General features: G+C 41.5%; 3 protein-coding genes across 4 annotated transcripts in view; 1 reads left to right on the forward strand and 2 right to left on the reverse strand.

The window, feature by feature from the left end:
* LOC310949781 (uncharacterized protein) overlaps positions 1-4446 on the forward strand; it is a 22847-nt gene extending 18401 nt beyond the window's left edge. The window contains exons 11-14 of the mRNA XM_083917330.1: positions 58-123; positions 326-425; positions 850-1002; positions 1151-4446. Coding sequence (XP_083773456.1) covers positions 58-123; positions 326-425; positions 850-1002; positions 1151-2538 — 1707 coding nt within the window. The 3' untranslated portion in view covers positions 2539-4446. The remainder of the gene's footprint in view (positions 1-57; positions 124-325; positions 426-849; positions 1003-1150) is intronic.
* Positions 4442-10798, reverse strand: uevld (UEV and lactate/malate dehyrogenase domains). The gene is made up of 12 exons (XM_083917333.1): positions 10661-10798; positions 9898-9982; positions 9728-9793; positions 9455-9618; positions 9206-9347; positions 9027-9118; positions 8816-8921; positions 7555-7725; positions 7304-7468; positions 6954-7041; positions 6414-6537; positions 4442-5411 (listed from the first exon to the last, which is right to left on the reverse strand). The coding sequence occupies exons 1-12, from the start codon at positions 10700-10702 to the stop codon at positions 5247-5249; spliced, it is 1410 nt and encodes a 469-aa protein (XP_083773459.1). The 5' UTR covers positions 10703-10798; the 3' UTR covers positions 4442-5246.
* A 378-nt stretch (positions 10799-11176) lies between these two features.
* spty2d1 (SPT2 chromatin protein domain containing 1) lies at positions 11177-16550 on the reverse strand. Of its 2 annotated transcripts, none has more exons than XM_083917332.1 (6): positions 16071-16550; positions 15468-15582; positions 13675-15381; positions 12048-12207; positions 11879-11956; positions 11177-11755 (listed from the first exon to the last, which is right to left on the reverse strand). In XM_083917332.1, the coding sequence occupies exons 1-6, from the start codon at positions 16131-16133 to the stop codon at positions 11662-11664; spliced, it is 2217 nt and encodes a 738-aa protein (XP_083773458.1). In that variant the 5' UTR covers positions 16134-16550; the 3' UTR covers positions 11177-11661. The 2 variants fall into 2 exon arrangements, with proteins under 2 accessions (XP_083773458.1, XP_083773457.1); XM_083917331.1 differs by having other exon boundaries at positions 15468-15585.
* Positions 16551-18094: the final 1544 nt, after the last annotated feature.

The following is an 18094-nucleotide window of genomic DNA, read 5'->3' on the forward strand; positions in this document are numbered from 1 at the left end:
AGACCACAAGGAGTGACTCCCCGTAGAGACTATTCCTCATTAATCCTTGCCCCACAGGACAAGGAGCAGATGACAACAGGGATTTACACCACCAAATGGTTTCTGCAGTGCTTCATTGACAGAGTGAGTATTTGGATTTCCCAAAGAACACAAATCCAATGAATATTCTTCCCTGTTTTTACGTAGTGCCAGATGTATTCTGCATTGAAACCCATTAATCAGTATATCCCAGTGCATTCCATTGCTTTTACTTTTGAACATGGAACCACATCTGGTTGTTTTATTTATATTTTTTTAATCTGCTGTTGTGCATGTTACACAACAGACCCCTTTCACCCTCACCCTGCGTTTATGGGACATCTACATCATGGAGGGAGAGAAGATGCTAAATGCCATGGCTTATACAACCCTTAAGTTACACAAGAGTGAGTATGAGCATTATTACATTATCTCCTGTGCCATGCGGCAGTGCCGTACGAGTCAAACCAGTTTTCATGCCAAGATTGCTGGCGTTGCTATACCAGTGTTACATCTCATGCTGCCTCTCGCTTGGCTGCCTCCTAACTTGATGGCTTACATAATACAAGTTGGGTTGTTGCTGTGGAGAAGAATCGAAAGCTGACTTTTTATTGGACGCCTGCACGAGCGTCTGCTAAGCATGGTTGAAATCTTGTAGAACAGCTCTTTTGACAGGCTCTTTCTTTACTTGGTTTAGGCCTGTGTTGACGAACTGTCTTTAACAATATCATTTCTTTTCATGGTTCATATCACAGAGCTTACCTGACCTCATAGATTAGCATCACCCATTCTATGAGTGAACTTTTTGTTGTCTATTGTGTGTTTAATCAGAGCGCCTGCAGAAGCTTCCATTAGAGGACCTGAGGGAGTTTCTCCAGGAGCAGATGGGTGTTTCTTTCTTCCTGCCTGATGATGTGGTGGTTGAACAGTTACAGGCCGCTATGTCTGAGCTTCGCAGTAAAAAGCTGGACCAACCTCCTCCAGGTGCAGTCGCCTTCTTTTATTGCTCAGCTTTATACTGAAAAATAAAGGAACTAAACCACCTCTTTTTCAGAAATAAACCACCTCTTTTTCTGATGTAAAGTATCTTTTTCCTTTCCTCCCCTACGTTCCATTTCTTTTCTTTTTTTAGCCAAGTCAGAGGAGCTGCCAAAGAAACCTTTAGGTCTAGAGAAACCAGTTCTCCATCTGCCTCTGCAGCCTGACTCTCCTCTGGAGGTCAAAATAAATCTGCAGCCTCACAGCCAACCCAATACAGAGGCCCAGGAAACAGAAGGCATGTTCCTGCACCAGACCCCTTCTCCTGCAGAGCCTCAGGACTCAAGAACATCTCCTCTGCCTTCACCTGACCCAGTGTTAGTCCACACACAAGGGACACCTTCTCCTTTAAGGCCTTGCAGAGCACCTCCGTTACCTCCAAAAGCAGACAAACCCTGTGCTGAAGTCAGGTTGGACAGAGATCTGAAAGAGTCGCCTCTGGAGGCTAGCCACACCGAAGACGTGGATAAACAGGAGTGCCAGCTTGGAGACCCACAGACCCAGGAAGAGCCTGTGGATTGGCCTCCACCCTATGAGCCCCCTGCTTTGGAAGTTCTTGAGGAGGAGATTATGGACCTTCCAGATCTGCCACCTCCACCTTTCCTTTACACTGATCAGAGGGACCAGAGTCCCCTGGACAGTGAATCACCCTCCCTGGGGACTGGGACTTGCCCAAAGACCCAGCAGCACTCTCCTTCCCCCCGCTCAACCAAACCTATGGTCACTCAAAAGCCATCTCTAAAACCGCCGATGTCTCTTGGCCTCGCACAGAAAAAAACTCCTCCCTCAAAGCCTCCCCCTTCCCGTGCTTTCACCACAGCCTCCTCCTCGTCTCCCATACTTCCTCCACCGAAGCCGACCAAGTTCCCAGTGTCTCTCCACGTCCCGGTGTCCACGGGAGACCGACGGCCTTCCAACACCTCGCAGTACGACAACCTTTCCGAGGCTGACGAAGACGACCGCTACCTGGAGAGGCTGCTGGGCTCCACGCCTGAGGAAATTCCCAGCATGCACAGCAATCGCCCACATACCATTGACAAACACTATGACCCTGCTCTCTACCCTCTGCCACCCCCTCCTTTGTTCATCCCTCCTTCACCTTCTCCTATTCCTCCCTCGCTGTGCACTCTCCCCAGTTTGCCTCAGGAGCAGGAATATGAAGGAGAGGACAGCTGGGTGGAGGACTCCATCATCCCCCCTCCTCCAGCTAGTTTTGCTGACAGACTCTCTCCCTACCAGTGTAGTGCTGCCAGCTGTTCAGACACACACAGAGCCACCTCGCCCGGTTACTCCAAGCCTTTTTCTAGGGGCCCCAGAGACCATTCTGCTTTCCCAGCACCACTATTGTACACCGGGTCTCCCCCAGGCCACTCCAGGCCCTCAGGACAGTCGGCAGTAGGGGTTCCCTTGGTCCGATCCAGCCCAGACTTTTGTAGGATGCCTCCAGGTGGACAGCAACTGCCCAAATCAGTGACCTTTTAAAGTTCCATTTAAGTGTTACTGTTTATGCCAATATGATTCAATGTCTCTGTTCATGGTTGATTCATTTTCAAAGCCATTTAAGAGGCGAAAGGCCAGTAGCTATTGAGTGTGTCAAAGATGTGTGTGTTTGTTTGTGTGTGTGAGAAAGGACTTTTTCATTGATATGTACAGATTTCTGTGATACTTGCACCTTTTTTTTGTAAGGGCAGTTAACTTTTCTAAGTGTCAAACTTTTATTTAAAACTGCTGTCCGTGTTGCTGCACAAAAAGTGAGTGTATTTTCTCACCAGCTCTTGTTGGCGTGAGAGACCAGATTTAATCTTCAGTTTGATAATGAGAAATTTGCATGGAAAAAAGGTGATCTGATACCAGCAGGGCATTCCACCATTGCTTCATCTCCTCCAAATAGTTTAATTTTGTTCCAACAAAAGTGTCTTAACCTGATCGTAGTGCACTGAGGCTAGCAACTCTAACACAAGGGCTTTTGAGGCTGCAGAGTAAGGTCACCATTGCTAAAGCACCCAAAGCCTATACATTTATACTGCATTAATGGTAAACTGTGAGCAGGCTCACGTCTTAACAGTGCATCAGACTGTAATGAGTCACCATTGATACAGTTTATTTTACTGTATCTTAGGGGCAATACTTGATAACCAAGGACCACTAAACCAGGTTACACCAAAACAGTTTGCATGCAAGCTTTTTCTTTTTAAAAGAATTGCTAAAGTTGTAACCACCAGAAACAGGAAAAATATGGTCCAATATGTCACTGGTGTAAATACAAAAGCAAGATTCTTTCACATGCAGCCTGGCAGGTAGCACTGGGTACTTTGCTGTTTTTTTATGTTTTAAATTAACTTGTTAGGTTGATCAATATCAAAGAAATGGTTTCAGTGCTATATCTGTTTAGACACTTGACTTCACAACAATAATGTACTGTTTCATGTGTATATATATATACATGCATGTATTGTGGCTAAATAAGGTGGAAGTATAAGACGGAACAGGAGGATTTCATGAATGTGCACACAAAGTAAAAATCCATGTCACAATATTTATAAAGAGCAGCTCCATCTCCACCTAGTGGTCAGAAGTGTTACAGAGTGACAGGAAACTGGCTTCTAGCTCTGAAGCTAAATCCTTCAGAGGAAAGAGGCTTTTGGGAAAACTAGTCCTGACCATGACATAAATGCTACCTATAATGCCTATTTATGAATGTGCACATAGAAAGACTTCACAATACAAAGACAGGCCCCATATTACAGTATTCGAGACTGCCACACACCGGGGAGAGAAGCAAATGATTCAAAGCTGAATTTATTCAAAGCCTATATTTTCAAACCATTGCAGAGACTGGTGTCAATTTATTTTAACTGCTTAGAGGAAGAGTTCTTGAGAAATGGAAGTTGAGCCATAACGTTCTGTACAGGGACCTAATAGTCAAACGTGTTTATATTGTTTCATGCAGTTATGTATTACGTTATTTAGCGTCTAAACATCAGTTTGGTTTTTGCACTGACCTTTGTCATTACCAAGAGGTTTTGCAGTTCTTTAAGTATTATATGGTCAATTTCTTACTGCAAAAATAATTTCATCGGAGGTGGTCATGTTAACTGATGTTGTACGGTTTGTTCATGAACTTTGGTCTCGCTGCTGTGATTCATAACCAAGGACTTGGATCTCAGCCTGCACACAAGTATGTTTGGCTTGCTGGAGTATGTGTCCTGACCACCAATTGTACATCACTGCTCCTTTTTTTACGAGTTTGGTTGACATCTGTGATGCTGGGGCTCAGACCAAAGCTTATGTACATTTACGCAACTACTTATTTGAGTTTTATAAAGAGATAAACCGTAGTCGTCCATTGTCTTCTCTTTCCCACAGAGAAAGTCCACATCTGGTTTCAGATATTTATTGCACACCCACAAACATTTGTAGTCTTTCTGTACATATTTTAGGTTGCAGCTGTAAAAGTATTTTACACAAAGTCAACATTCAGAGCAAAGGCACTTTAAATATAAAGACATTTGAAGAGCTTATTTTATTAAATGTGGAAACGGCACTAAGACCGCAAATAAGGCCCTTCAAATATACAAGCTGTACTTCATTAATGAGGCAGTCTATTGAGTCAATCAGCACCTGTACTGAATATAAAATAACTGCCTCACACTTCATCTGTAAACACCCTGATTTTCTCCTACAGGTATTTTGTAAGGGATTTATTAGTGCAAGAATATGGATGATTTAATTATCTTAGTAAAAGTAGTCTAGGCCAAGTTTTCTGACAAAATTAGATTTTCAAAACTACAAGCATCGTTATTCTTTAGATGCTTTTGAGAAGAATTTCATGCCTTTCCAAAAATATAACCGTGCATCCATGTAGCACGTTTTGTATGAGACACAATGAGTAACCTGATCACAGTCCTGGTATACTGACTTTGACTTTTCAGATTTTTTTTAACCCCTGTTTAATGTACAATGTCCAACGAGAATATAGAAACATATCTTAGGTTTACACTATACATATTTAAGACATCAGTTTTGCCCATAACTTCAGAATTCAGCTAACTGAAACCAATAACTTCAGCACAGACACAGTCCATATGTTGAGGGCGTGTACTGTTTACTGGAGAACTGCCCTCCCAGTGAGCAGCTGCTATCTCCTTAACTGGTCAGTTAAACCAAAACTGGGGCTACAATCATATCCTTCATATCTTAAGCTGACCCAAGAGGTTAGAAAGGGAGGTGACGCTTTCCCTCAGTTTGGAGTCTTCTTCCTGTCCCAGTGACACTCCGGCCAAGCGCGTGGAGCCGTTTGATCCCATGATGCACGGCAAGCTGAGGAACACCTCTGCACCTATGCCACCCCAGCCCTGAAGCAAACACAATGCAGATGAACCTATGACATCTTCAAGAATCACATTTCAATGAAAACTTCCTTTGAAAACACATAATCTACCCAAAAAGCACACATTACAGTTAATTGAATGTGTGCCACATCAGATTCAGTTCCTAACTTCCAATAAATGTGTAAATGACCTGCGTAAACATGATGAATGCCACCTTTGCGCTCACAAGAGTCATAAATTAGCAAACCTGATGCCCCAATAATACCAAACAAAGCTGTGTCCTGCCCTATATGTCCTATGTTGAAGTCCTGCTTTCAGAGATCCATAAAGGAGAGTATAATTTTTAACAGCACCAGCAGCAGAACAAAGGGACCTGCTGAAGCTAAAGAAAGGGAAATATAATGAGTACTGTTAATGCCATGTCACCTGAGGGTCCTAATGTCACTGAAATAAAGAAGTGGTTCGATATGAAAATATCTTAAACAGCAAGGCGATTGATGACTCAACAGGAGAGGATTAAATCATTCGTTTTGCAGTTTGAGACGTTCATATGGATATTGCAGTGTTATACAATAGTATCAATAGCCCATTTAATATAATATAATTAAGCTATAGGAGTAAATTTAGAATTCTATTTTATTCCAATTGTAGAGCTAAACCGGATAATGTCTAATTATGAAGTCAAAAGGATATCTAAATTCAAAAGTTGTTTCAAAGAAATGAATTATTAAATCCATTAGTGAAAAACATCAAGTTCTCCTGAATCTCTCCTAGAAGCCACTTGAACAAATCTGTTTGCACGAGTGGTTCTTGCACGAGGCCCATTGTCTTAACTCCGCAAAATACTATACTAATATAAGTCTGATAATTTCACGGAAACCCTGATTGTGGATGAGTTTGTTTCATCTCATTCGCTCTCCATACACTCAGGGAAATGAATGAAATGACAACAGAACACATGATTAAAGTGCAGCTGACGGTGAGAATGATGCTGTTGGTTTGATATGAGATACTCGGTGGTTCTACCTGAGCCAGTGTGGAGACGGAGTGGATCTTCTTCTTATCCGTTAGGATACTGTTTGTGATGTCAGCGATGGACAGACCCACAGACCACGACCGCTGGCCGCGATTCTTCATCATCTCAAACGCTCTACAAGCACAGAAAAATTGGGACTTCTTAAAGGAGACATGGCATGCTCATTTTCAGGTTCGTAATAGAACGTGTTTACATGGTTTAATGCTAATAAATACATTACATTTCTCATATTGTCTGTCTGAATATACCTGTATTCACCCTGTGTCAATATGGAAGCCCACCAAAAAACTCACCGGGTTTCTTATTTTACGGTTTGTGGGTTGGTTGGCACTCCAGATACCCAGTGGTATGTACGTGAGCACTAAAAAGTGAGTTGTTTGTGATATGTCCCCTTTAACTTCGAAATTGAATGTAAAAACATGTAATTCTCTAAATCCCTAAACCTTCCTTCCACTGTGTCCACAATGTCAGATCCAGCTGATTCATGTACAAATTTTAAATCCTTCACACGAGGTCATACATGCCAGTACCTGTCTAACAATGGTTTGGTAGAACTTGATCCTGTTGCAACCTCTGGTGGTGCACTGGAGCTCAGCCTAGTACTACTCATCACGGCAACTGCAAGACAAAAACACTCAAGCTCAAACATGGTCTGTCACTTATTGACAGACCTTTATAAGTGTTGAGAATGGAAAGAACTTATGAGATTAGCAGGTAGAGCAGCATTGCTAGTTATAAAAACAAAAATAAATAATCCAAACAGTGACCACAAATTAAAAGTTGATGAACAAGTCAGAGGGGAATGAGGGAATTTGCTTAATGACACTTAATGAAGCAGAACGCCTTTAGGTGACTATTAAATGGATCCTTTCTGGCTCACCCTTGTTGTCTGAAAGTTCCCCTATGACCCAGGCTGGTTTGTGAGTGTTCAGGTTAATATCCAAGATGTGACTGAGTCGCACTGAGTCCAGGTTACACCCTGCTCCGATCACACGGGTTGGAGGCATGCAACTCAGCCTCCAGGCAACATGCGTCATGATGTCCACTGGAATTGGACGAGAAAGACAACAGAGTTCACAATATAAAAAAGGTTCCTTGGAGTAGATGTGAGTGTCTTTCTCCAACACCAACCTGGTTGTGAAGCGATGAGCATTACTGCATTGGGGCTGAGGCGTGCCAGATTTGGAATGATTCCTCTGTACAAGTCAACATTTGTCTGAACGACGCTCACGTACGACTGCTCGCTGCTCCATGCATTCGCGGTCACCACGACAACCCTGGAGCCCGCGGAGGCTGACAGATCTGACAAAAGGAGAGTCATCAGTACAGTTGTTAACTCCCGGACAAGTCTAACAGCAAACCTTGTAGAGGAATTATAGCCAAAGCTTAAATTATTGTTGTTTCTAGCCACAAACATGGTGTTAACTCTCCATTAATCCCTGATGAATACATTAGTTTCTGTAATCCCTCTGACAGTCATAACATTTCACATAACCACAGTGACATCATTTTTGCCATTTGTTTGTATTGGGCTTTTTAATTTCAGATATCCACAATGAAACATTTTTATAACTGCAATATAACTCTTCTTTCTAAAAACTCCCATTTCAGATGTCTGCAATCCAGTTGTCACTAGTCATAGTTTTCAATTCAATTTCAATTCAATTTTATTTATAGTGCCAAATCATAACAAAAGTTATCTCAGGACACTTTACAGAGTAGGTATAGACCACACTCTATGAATTATTTAGGATTTAAATAGACCCAACAATTCCCCCGTAGAGTACGGTGGCAACGAAAACCTTCCCTATAACAGGCAGGATTGTCGGACAGACCCAGCTCTGTGGAGGACGGACATCTGTCTGCACCGGTTGGGGAGGAAATTTAATTTCAGATATCCAAAATAAATAACATATCCGTTGATATCCACAAATGTATCGTGGATATCCACAATAATGACATACTTACTAGTCAGGATGTATTTTGGTTATTTAAAATTCAAAATGGATATCTAGAATGTTCATTCTGGATATCACAAATGCCACTGCGAAGAACTAAAAAGGAAGTACACATGAATGGCAAAAGCGACGTCATTTCTCCTGGGAAGAATGATGTTGTGAATATCTGAAATTTTCTTTTAGACCAGGAAGATTTGAACTACAGATATCTGCAATATACAGTATATCCAGTCTAGCTATTAAACAGCTTGCCATAGTAGCTGGTTGGGATTCAGGGACTGCCTGCTCTCATAGAGGCGAGTCATCAAGAACAGCCTACGTAAACACAATGGCAGTCTGCTGCCTTCAAAACATTCTGACATCAGTGCTGACTCAGCCAAGAGGAACTCTTAACATGACCGTGTGACCATGTGACAGTGCAGAAAGTGACGTACCTCTGGCTACCTCAACATTGGGCAGACTGAAAATCTCTAGATCTGTACTGCCGCCCTTTGTGGAACTCTCAGCGACGTCAATGAAAACAAGTTTGTCCACTTTACACTGAGTGAAAAGTAGAAAAAGAAAAGCATTTAACGCGTAAATTCAAGCAGATAAAATACACAAAAAATCTGTGACAATATCATGTAAAAAGTGATTTGCAACTACCTTCGTTAAAATGCTCATGACTGATGCCATTCCTAAATCTCCTCCCCCGATAACTGAGATTTTGTTAACCAGTTGATCATGTCTGCTTCCACCTGAAATATAGACATGAGTTAAGCTAATAATATCGCACACTTATCTGATTATTGATCTAGAGCAACGCTACGTATCAAATGAAGCACCATCATGGATCTGTAGATTAGAAACGAACGCCAGGAGTTCATTAGGGTCTTTATTTTCTCCTGTGGTCTTTGTGGACAGTGGAGGATCCTCCTCAAACTTGGCAATCATCTCAGTCAGAAGACCCACCACGGATGACTTGGGCTGTTACAGAGCAAAGAAATACAGCAGCAAGGCTGATGAGAACACTTCGGAACCTCTTCTATATACACTTTACTCTTCTTTTTCACCCAGAGAACATTAAATCTTACATAATCCCAGTTGTGCAGCCCTGGCAGGTGGATCCGCCCTCCTCCATCAACGTGCTTGCCCTCTCTAATAACCATGCTAGGGGTTGGTCTCAGGAGGCATATGGGAGGAGTGAAGGGGAACGAGTCCAGCAGCCACAGCAAAATGGGGAAGTTGTAGGAGCGGCCTTAAGACAGAGAAGCTGGAATCAGTACATAATAAATAACAAGTAACTTCCCACTGAAATGATAAGTTCCTCTCTCCCAGACTTTGGTGATTTCAGAAGTCAGCCTTACCTCCATACTGGACAGGGATGTTACCAATTAATTTCAGGAGATCTTTTTGTGTGCCGTCACTAAATGCTGAAATTGACAACAGGAGAAGTTGGTTGTCAGCAAGAGGCACACGTGATGTACATGTATGTCTATACGAGATGAATGAAGTGTGTTTTCCAAGAAAAACTAACTGTATGTGCCGATGGATGGAATCATCCCCGGGTATATTCGATGGATCTTCTGAAGCTCCTCAACAGCAACATCATGGAATTTGTACTAACATTCAGGGGGAAAAAGACAGACTCATATTCTGTGGTTGCTGAGATGAATGTGCATACCTAACTTTGATTTACTACTGGGCCTGTAGAGTTTGCAATTTTGTTATAGTCACAACAGGTGAGGTGGAAAAAACAAGATTCAACCCAAACACTTTGAGCTACATATATCTGAAAGTTAATATTAATGTATATATATATATATAAAATATTATAAATATATATTTGCTGTTTTTTCAGTTCATTTTACTTCAACATCAAAAGTGATATTCGTATTATCAGTAATTAAGGCTCAGTGATGTTATACAACCACACATCACATTCAAATGAGCTGCCCTGGTCACTGGTCAGACATAAGGACTCATATGCAACACTGGAACTACATGTTTTTAGCTCCTTTGTTTCATAATTATTTTTGGTAAATCTCGAGCCTTGTTAATTTTTTTGTCATGTCAATAATATTAGACCATGACAGGTAAGTCATGTTGTATTCATTACGACTCTCCATCACTGGGCAGTTTCCGTGCCGTTTCTCCGGGACATGCCAGTATCAGAGCTGGTTCAGCCAGTTGGATGAAGGCTGACAGAGCTTACATGGACTAGCATGCTAGGCTAGCCGGCATTACTGCGTCAACCGTTTGAATTTAAAACAAAGCTGGTCTTGTGGTAAATAACTAACCTTGGAGAGGATCCGCTGTAATTTCTCTGAACGGAGGTCCATCTATCGGCGTACAAAAACAAAAAAGCACGTGTCTGTCTGATTGTATCCTATCCAGCTGACGGTTGACTTCAAGTTTTGCTGTAACAACAAACTTCCGCAAACTTTCAGGAGTAGCTAAGCGAAACGACAAGCCCCGCCCACTTGGCACGTCATGTACGGCAAGAGGGAAGAAAAGAAACGCACAACTACAAACATTAACATTTAACAAACTTATTGGCTTTTTAAAAAGTAATATTCCACACAATATATGGTAAGACAATTATTTTTCATTGCTTTAAACAAAAATCATTACATTTTCTACTAGTGACATTTGTTGTGACCTAGTACCCAAGTACTGTATATATTAAGATTGTCATACTCTTGAAAGGACATGGACATAAAACTAGACGATTAAATAAAACCCTTTATGCAATCCTTGCTCTCAACTCCCTTTAAAGAGAAATAACACATCAAGTGGTAATGTTTTCTGCACATTCAATTGACTTTACAATCAAAGTTTGTTTGGAAAAATATGCAACAACTTTTGCTGAAAAAGCATTTTATCAACACTTGACATTGTATGTCATTGTTAGTCTTGAAAAAAAAATATCACACTTCCATATGTATAGTTCTCTTTGCATCTCAGTTCTTTTTAAGAAATCGGGGCTGCTGACAGAGTAAGCCCTGCACTCAGTGGGGGAAATAAATAACAGGGAAAATGTGATAATTTCTCATCAACTAATGCCTGAATGATTTGTGCATATTTTGTCGGACTTTTTCACGTTGTCTTTGACGAAAATTCTTCTCTTTCCCTCTGGAGCCAATGCCATGTGTCACTCAGCTCAGTTTTTGTGTGAACATAAGCAGAGAGAAAGCAACAGAGGCCAATATGGACAGTCACTGGGCTGCAAGGCAGACTGTCCTGCCTCGAGGAGACAGTTTTTTAGTTTATTATATTCCTCTCAAGGACAAAAGGGGCTTCAATTTTTCCTTTTCCTCTTGGCATTTTGCATTTTCAGCTCCGCTTCATCTCTCTTCTCCTCCTCCAGATCTTCCTGTACAGCCATTCTCAAGCTAAAGTAGCAAAGGAATAGGATACAGAACAAACAACATTAATTAAAAGGGGATACATATTCTAGGTCTCTGTATGAGAATTGCATATGTAGAGGTGAGGATTGGAGAGTTTATTTTGCCTACCTCCGGGCCTCCTCTTTCTGCAGATCTCTCCAGCTGCTCTCCATGAATTTAAGTGCATAGTCACTTTCATCCTTGTATCTGAGGAGGTTAAAAGCAAATAAGGTCTGTTCATACATAATTTACAATAGTTAAATGACTTGGAACCAGAACATATGAGGACAACACTTACTTATTTCGATCATAGCCAAAGATTTCCTTTATGTGTCTAGAAATGTCGTCTGACTCCTCATCTCCATCATCAATAAAATCGTCCATTTCTGGGTCATAGTCATCTTCCTCATCCTCGTATTTCCTCTTGTATGCAGAGGTGATAGGTGGCAACATTGGACCTGAAAAACAGAAATTAATTTTCAACATGGGTATTGGCTTTTAGCCATTTACTACACATGAATATAGAACTACTGTGTAAAGCAGACATTTGGTATGGCGTGGGGATGTAGGGAATGTTATAACTATAAAGAGAGTGATGTGAGCGTTATTGAGACTACAAAAGGTCAATTTCATTGTGCAAGGTTATTGACGTTGAAATTATGTTTTGTTTATCTGTGTTGGAAAGATGACCGCTCTCTGACCCGGGAGTAACGACAAAGGCTGCTGAGTGTTGCTGACACACTTTGACACATTCAGTGACAAACAAACCATTTGCCCTGTAATACTGATTGTATTGTTTCAAGCTCTCTGCAAAATGTCAGAGGCTGTTTGTCATATTATACTATATTATATCAAGAAGTGTAATGCGAGCATTGTTTTCTGGCATTGATTGCAATGTGTTGTTAATGAGGTACGTTTGTAATGAGCTGAAATTAAGTGCTTAATGTCTGCTTTATTGTGTATACAATTCTAACTTGGTACAGTGCACTATGTATGAGCTCAGGGCTGGGTGGTAATTCAATATGATCATTTATCATCTTTTACTGGAATCAGATCATGATGGAATCATATAGAGATGGTAATATCATGATACACAAGCACATGCTAACTAAAGCTTTTCAGAATATCTGATGTGACATATTTTAAGTTTATATTTTGCACTCAAGTTCTTAATAAAATGAGAAAATTACAAACTAATATTTATTTCATTTCGAGATATGAAATCAGCTACAGTATATCAGGACTTTGGCCATATCGTCCAGCCCTATATGAGCTGATAGTACATATGGGAATACTCAATCCTAAAAATATATACGTATACATCTTCCATTCCTTGTTCTTGTTTTGTTATCTGTGAAAACTGCATTAGTGTCACACAAGATTAATACAGTTATTGAATACCAATTTTCCATATAACACTGAACTTTCAGAATTCTTTGTTTTGCTGCTGAGCTATGGAATTATGCAGAGCATACATTGAAGGTGATATTATCTAACAGTACCCAACAATGTGCTTGAGCGAGATACGAAACTTAAATGCTCTCTTTCATTTTGCTCTGGTTAAGCACATGAACCAAAAAGGTATATAAAGAGGGGTTTAAAGGCCTCTTCAAGCTGTGACCTGCAGTTCTTATCCTACCTACTGCACAGTTTTGATTTTAATCCATTTGCCTTGACAGTCTTTGTCTTTATTTCACTTATATCCTCACTTCAATAACCTTAGTGTTGTTTTATTTTCAGCAATATTACTGTAAATGTCTGTTTTATCCTCGTTAGCTGCTTTTTCTGCATGACCTTTGGCACAGTGTAAAACTGTATGAAATGTGACATATAACTCAAGGTTACTACCACTGAAATGTGTACTCAAAAAGAGCAATTAATAAGTACAGTGGGTAATATACCAACACCCTCTCTCTGATGCCTACCTGGTGGTCTGTTCATCATAGGTCTCTGTGGTATTCCTGGTCTGAGTGGCATTCCTGGTCTGGGTGCCATCCCTGGCCTCTGTGGCATTCCTGGCCGAGGAGGGACTCCCGGTCTGGGTCCACCAAAATTCTTGGAGGAGATGGTCTCTGACACCACAGTGCATTTGGGTCTTCCAGGTCCTGATCCAATGCTGCCATTTGGTCGTCCAGGTATCGGGCCTCCACTTCCAGGTCGACCAGGTCCAATCCCTGGAGGTCGGGATCCGCCACCTCTAGGGTGACCCTGTAGGCCACTCCCACCAGGCCTGGCCTGTGGGCCACTCCCACCAGGTCTGGCCTGTGGGCCACTCCCACCAGGTCTGGCCTGTGGGCCACTCCCACCAGGTCTGGCCTGTGGGCCACTCCCACCAGGCCTGGCCTGCGGGCCACTCCCACCAGGCCTGGCCTGCGGGACACCACCAGCTCTTGCCTGGAGTGTACCTCCAGGCCTTGACTGAGGTTGGTTCCCTGCCTTAGGAGGGGCACCCGATGAAGGTCTCATCACTGAATTACCTCCTGATTTTGCAGGAGAATTAATGCCAGGCCTGAGTGGTTCTCCCTTTCCAGACTTGTGGCCGCCGACCATAGGTCCCTGCTTCGATGAACTACCCTGACTGGGCCTGGTCTGTTGAGAGCTCCCGTGTTGAGATCTTTGGCCTGTTATAGCTGTACTAGGAGCTCTGGTCCCAGGAATAGCTGAGGTTTTTGATGAGCTTTCTTTTTTGAGGATAAGGTCACTTTGGGTGCTGGATTTGTGGCTAGATGAGAGCTTTACCCCCCCTTGTTTGGCTGAAACCTGAGAAGATGCGCCTCTTGAAGGAACTTTACTGTTTATGGCACCAGATGAACTAGACAAGCCTGTCCTGGATCTGGATCTGTCTCTATCGCTATGGGACATCGTGGGTCTATCTCTTTCTCTGTCACTAACACAGGGCTTAGAAGAAGAGTGGCCTTTATCACTAAGTGTTGGATGCAACTTCTTCTCTGAACCAGTGGAAAGATTTGGCTTAACTGACGAGTTCTTTTGTGGTTTGCCGTTCTTCTGCTCCTTCTCAAAGGTATTTTTTCTGATTGAACTAGCGCTAGACTGAGACTTGCTGTCTCTTTCTCTCTCTGCCTTTGAGTCTCTGTCCGGTCTCTTTGCCCTGCGCTCCATCTCCAGTTCCCTTATCTCTTCAGCTGTTCGGAGCCTCTCTTCTTTATTCACTACCTTGGTTTTAACCTCAACTGGCTCAAACTGCTTCTTCTCTGCCAATTTGAGTAATTCTGCAAAGTTCATGGGAGGTGGAGCAGGCTTGGGTGGCCCATTGGGTTTTTTGGATGAGGACTTGCTGCTACTTCCACTACCTCCACTAAACCCTGTGGTTTTCCCAGGTCTCTGGGGTTCTGGCTCCTGCTCCGTCTCTGAATCCGACTGTTCATACTCATAATTATCCTCATCATCCTCTGGGTCAATTGAGTTATTCCTAAATCTTTCCTGATCCATCGATCTTTCTTCCTGCATTTCTGATTTTGATCTCCTCTTCTTTGGAACATCTACCACTGGGATGCCATTGTAGCCTCTGAAATTGTCTTTAGTTCTGGAAGCCATGGCTCGTGCTTTACGGTCTGACTTCAACTCAACCCTCTTGGCTAGTAGTACCTCCTTCTGCTTCTTCATTTGAATTTCTGGAAAAAGAAACACGAAGAATGAACAGCTTGTATATATGAATTTTAATCCCTTATGTACCGTAACTTCATTTTGTCAATGTTACCTTTCTTTTTGTTGTCTTTCTGTTGCTGCTTCAAAAGCGCCTCCACAGCAGAAGCACTAACACCTTTCGACTTCGGGTCCTTCTTGGGTGGTCTAGTTTGTAGACTGTATCTCTTCTGCTTAAACAAATAATGCAAGAAAATCCACAGCTTACTGGATATGTGACAGTTACTTAGTTATTGGAAGATATAATCTATCAAACTTGTTGATCTAAAGATCCATGGTTGTCAATAGTAAACTGTCCAAAACTATTATATTATTTAGGTATTTCAAGTTTTTTCCCTTAGTTTGGCAGACCTCATACGTTAATGTTTACTGTCTTTGTACATTTTAATGTATGTTATCATTTCTACATTCTGAAATACATTTTTGGTACAGTGTATAGCTCTGGAAGATGTAAGAAAAGTAATGTTTATCTAGAATAGTGTGGTGTGGTATAAAGATTACTAATGACTGGATAAACAAAAACGTGACACTGGGTTTTTAAACGTCTGAGTGGCGTGGAGTTCACGGTAACGAGATGAGCTGGCATTTGTGAGCCACGAATCCCGATTTTTCCGTTTGGCCTGAGTAAAGTGAGTGCAAGTGACAGTATCTGACTTACCTGGACACTGCTGAGGCCCTGGTTTTGCGAGGCGATGTCCAGTATATTATCAAAGTCCATCATTGTGGCAGCAGGTGATGTAAAGCTGGCTGTTTTGAACCAATCAAGACTCAACCAGTGAGTGCTATAGGTGCTAAAGCTACCGTTAGCCTTTAGCTTACAAACCAGGTATGTTGGCTCGAGGTAAAGCGTTCCCCGAACGGCACGTCAATTGCAATAAGGAAAACACTTTATCAAATTCAGTCCATAGGAAAAACACGTTGTATATCACAGTTAACGCTACTTTACTCTATTACCTTACGTTAGCACAAGCTAGCGAAGATAGCCTCAGCTAACCTAACGTTTAATCACGTCAACTATCCAACCAAGAAGCCTGAGAGACGAACTGTTGTACTGATATAGCACACCGAACTGAGGTCACGTCCATCAAAATATCCGCACGATTAAAGGGTACTGAGAGAAAAGACCATGAAAAACTCAGCCATAATGTGAACCGGGTACTGGTAGAGACAGCGAGAAAAGAAGAAATACTCCTCTTCTTTGCGTTTTTTTCGGTAGATTACCAAATCAACTTTGAGGATCATACCGCCACCTACCATGTCGGAGTATGGAGAGCTGGATGACGTTTACACTAACCTTAAAAAAACATTCATTTATTTATATTCCACCCCTGTAGTGTCCTGTATTTGTCTTCAATAAAAATCAAATAAAAACAACGACATTATGTTCAGCAGTGTTTATTTAGAAGAATGCGTCATCATCATCATAAGCATCATCATCATCATTATCATCATCATGTGATTGTGAGAGGGAGACTGTAGATTGTTTTTATTTTACAACTTAATTTTGATTTACAGAAGTTAGTTGATATTAACAGGGGCGACACGGTGGTGGTGTGGTTAGCACTGTCGCCTCAGAGCGAGGCCTGGTTCGAATCCCGGCTGTCATTCTTTATTCCATGTTCTATGTTTTACTGTCTTTGTACATTTTAATTGATGTTATTATTATTTCTACGTTTGGATGTATTTTTTAGTATTGTGTACTCACTCTGGAACATATAAGGAAAGTAATGTTTATATTGATTTTTTTTTTTAAATACAAATCTTCTTCGGATGCACTACTGCCATCTTCTGGAGTGATTGAGGACTACACTGCCCAGTGTGACATATTGAGACTACCCCTTAGCTCTAATCTTTTCATTTTCTTCCGTCATGACTCGTGTCCTTCCTGTCACATAGGCTACACATTTCCTTCAACAAGCACGTGCTCTGCAGTCTTGAAATTGATCCCCAAAACCGGTTGGATGCGTCGCAATGTGATAATAATGCTGTTCGGATTACTGTGTCCTATGAACTAGTCATGATTGTTTCCCCTTTTCTATCCCCTCCTCTATTTCTCACCATATTTCGAATGGAATGAACATGTCTTCCTCATACTACCGATACGGAAATTGTCCGAGGGCTTCACATATAATTACTTTCGTTTTAATTGAACCTGTTCCGCAAATAAACTGTAGATTAGCTCTTATGTGTGACTGGAACTTCCGCCTGTCTTTACACAATGTCCGTCCAAAAAGACTTTTGATAGCCTACTTGTCGACCCCATGATGTCGGTACAAATGCGGACATTTTTCATCAAATCCACCCAAATGCATGTTATATGAGTCTCTGAGGCCGTTAAGGAAAATAGCCATACCATCACTGTTACAACTGCATTGGAAGTATTTAGCTACTGAATATGTTTTACTAAGGTCTTTAAGTAAAGATCCTACATTCAAGATTAGGCTATACTCGAGCAAAGGATCAAATAGGACTACCTCGCCGAAAGTAAAAGCAGAATGTCCTTTTCAGGAAGTTATAACCTTTTATGTTCATAATCATAGCGCCCACACAATAGCATTTTAATTCAGATGGTTGATACTCATTTTATGTCATGTCTATGCCTATCATGTTTCATGAGATACCTTTATAAACTGGTTTTATGTCAATTAAGTGGAATAAAAACTAATACATCCCCCTCTGAAA

Source organism: Echiichthys vipera, assembly GCF_963691815.1.
Source record: "Echiichthys vipera genome assembly, chromosome: 7".
NCBI classification, from domain to species: Eukaryota; Metazoa; Chordata; class Actinopteri; order Perciformes; family Trachinidae; genus Echiichthys; species Echiichthys vipera.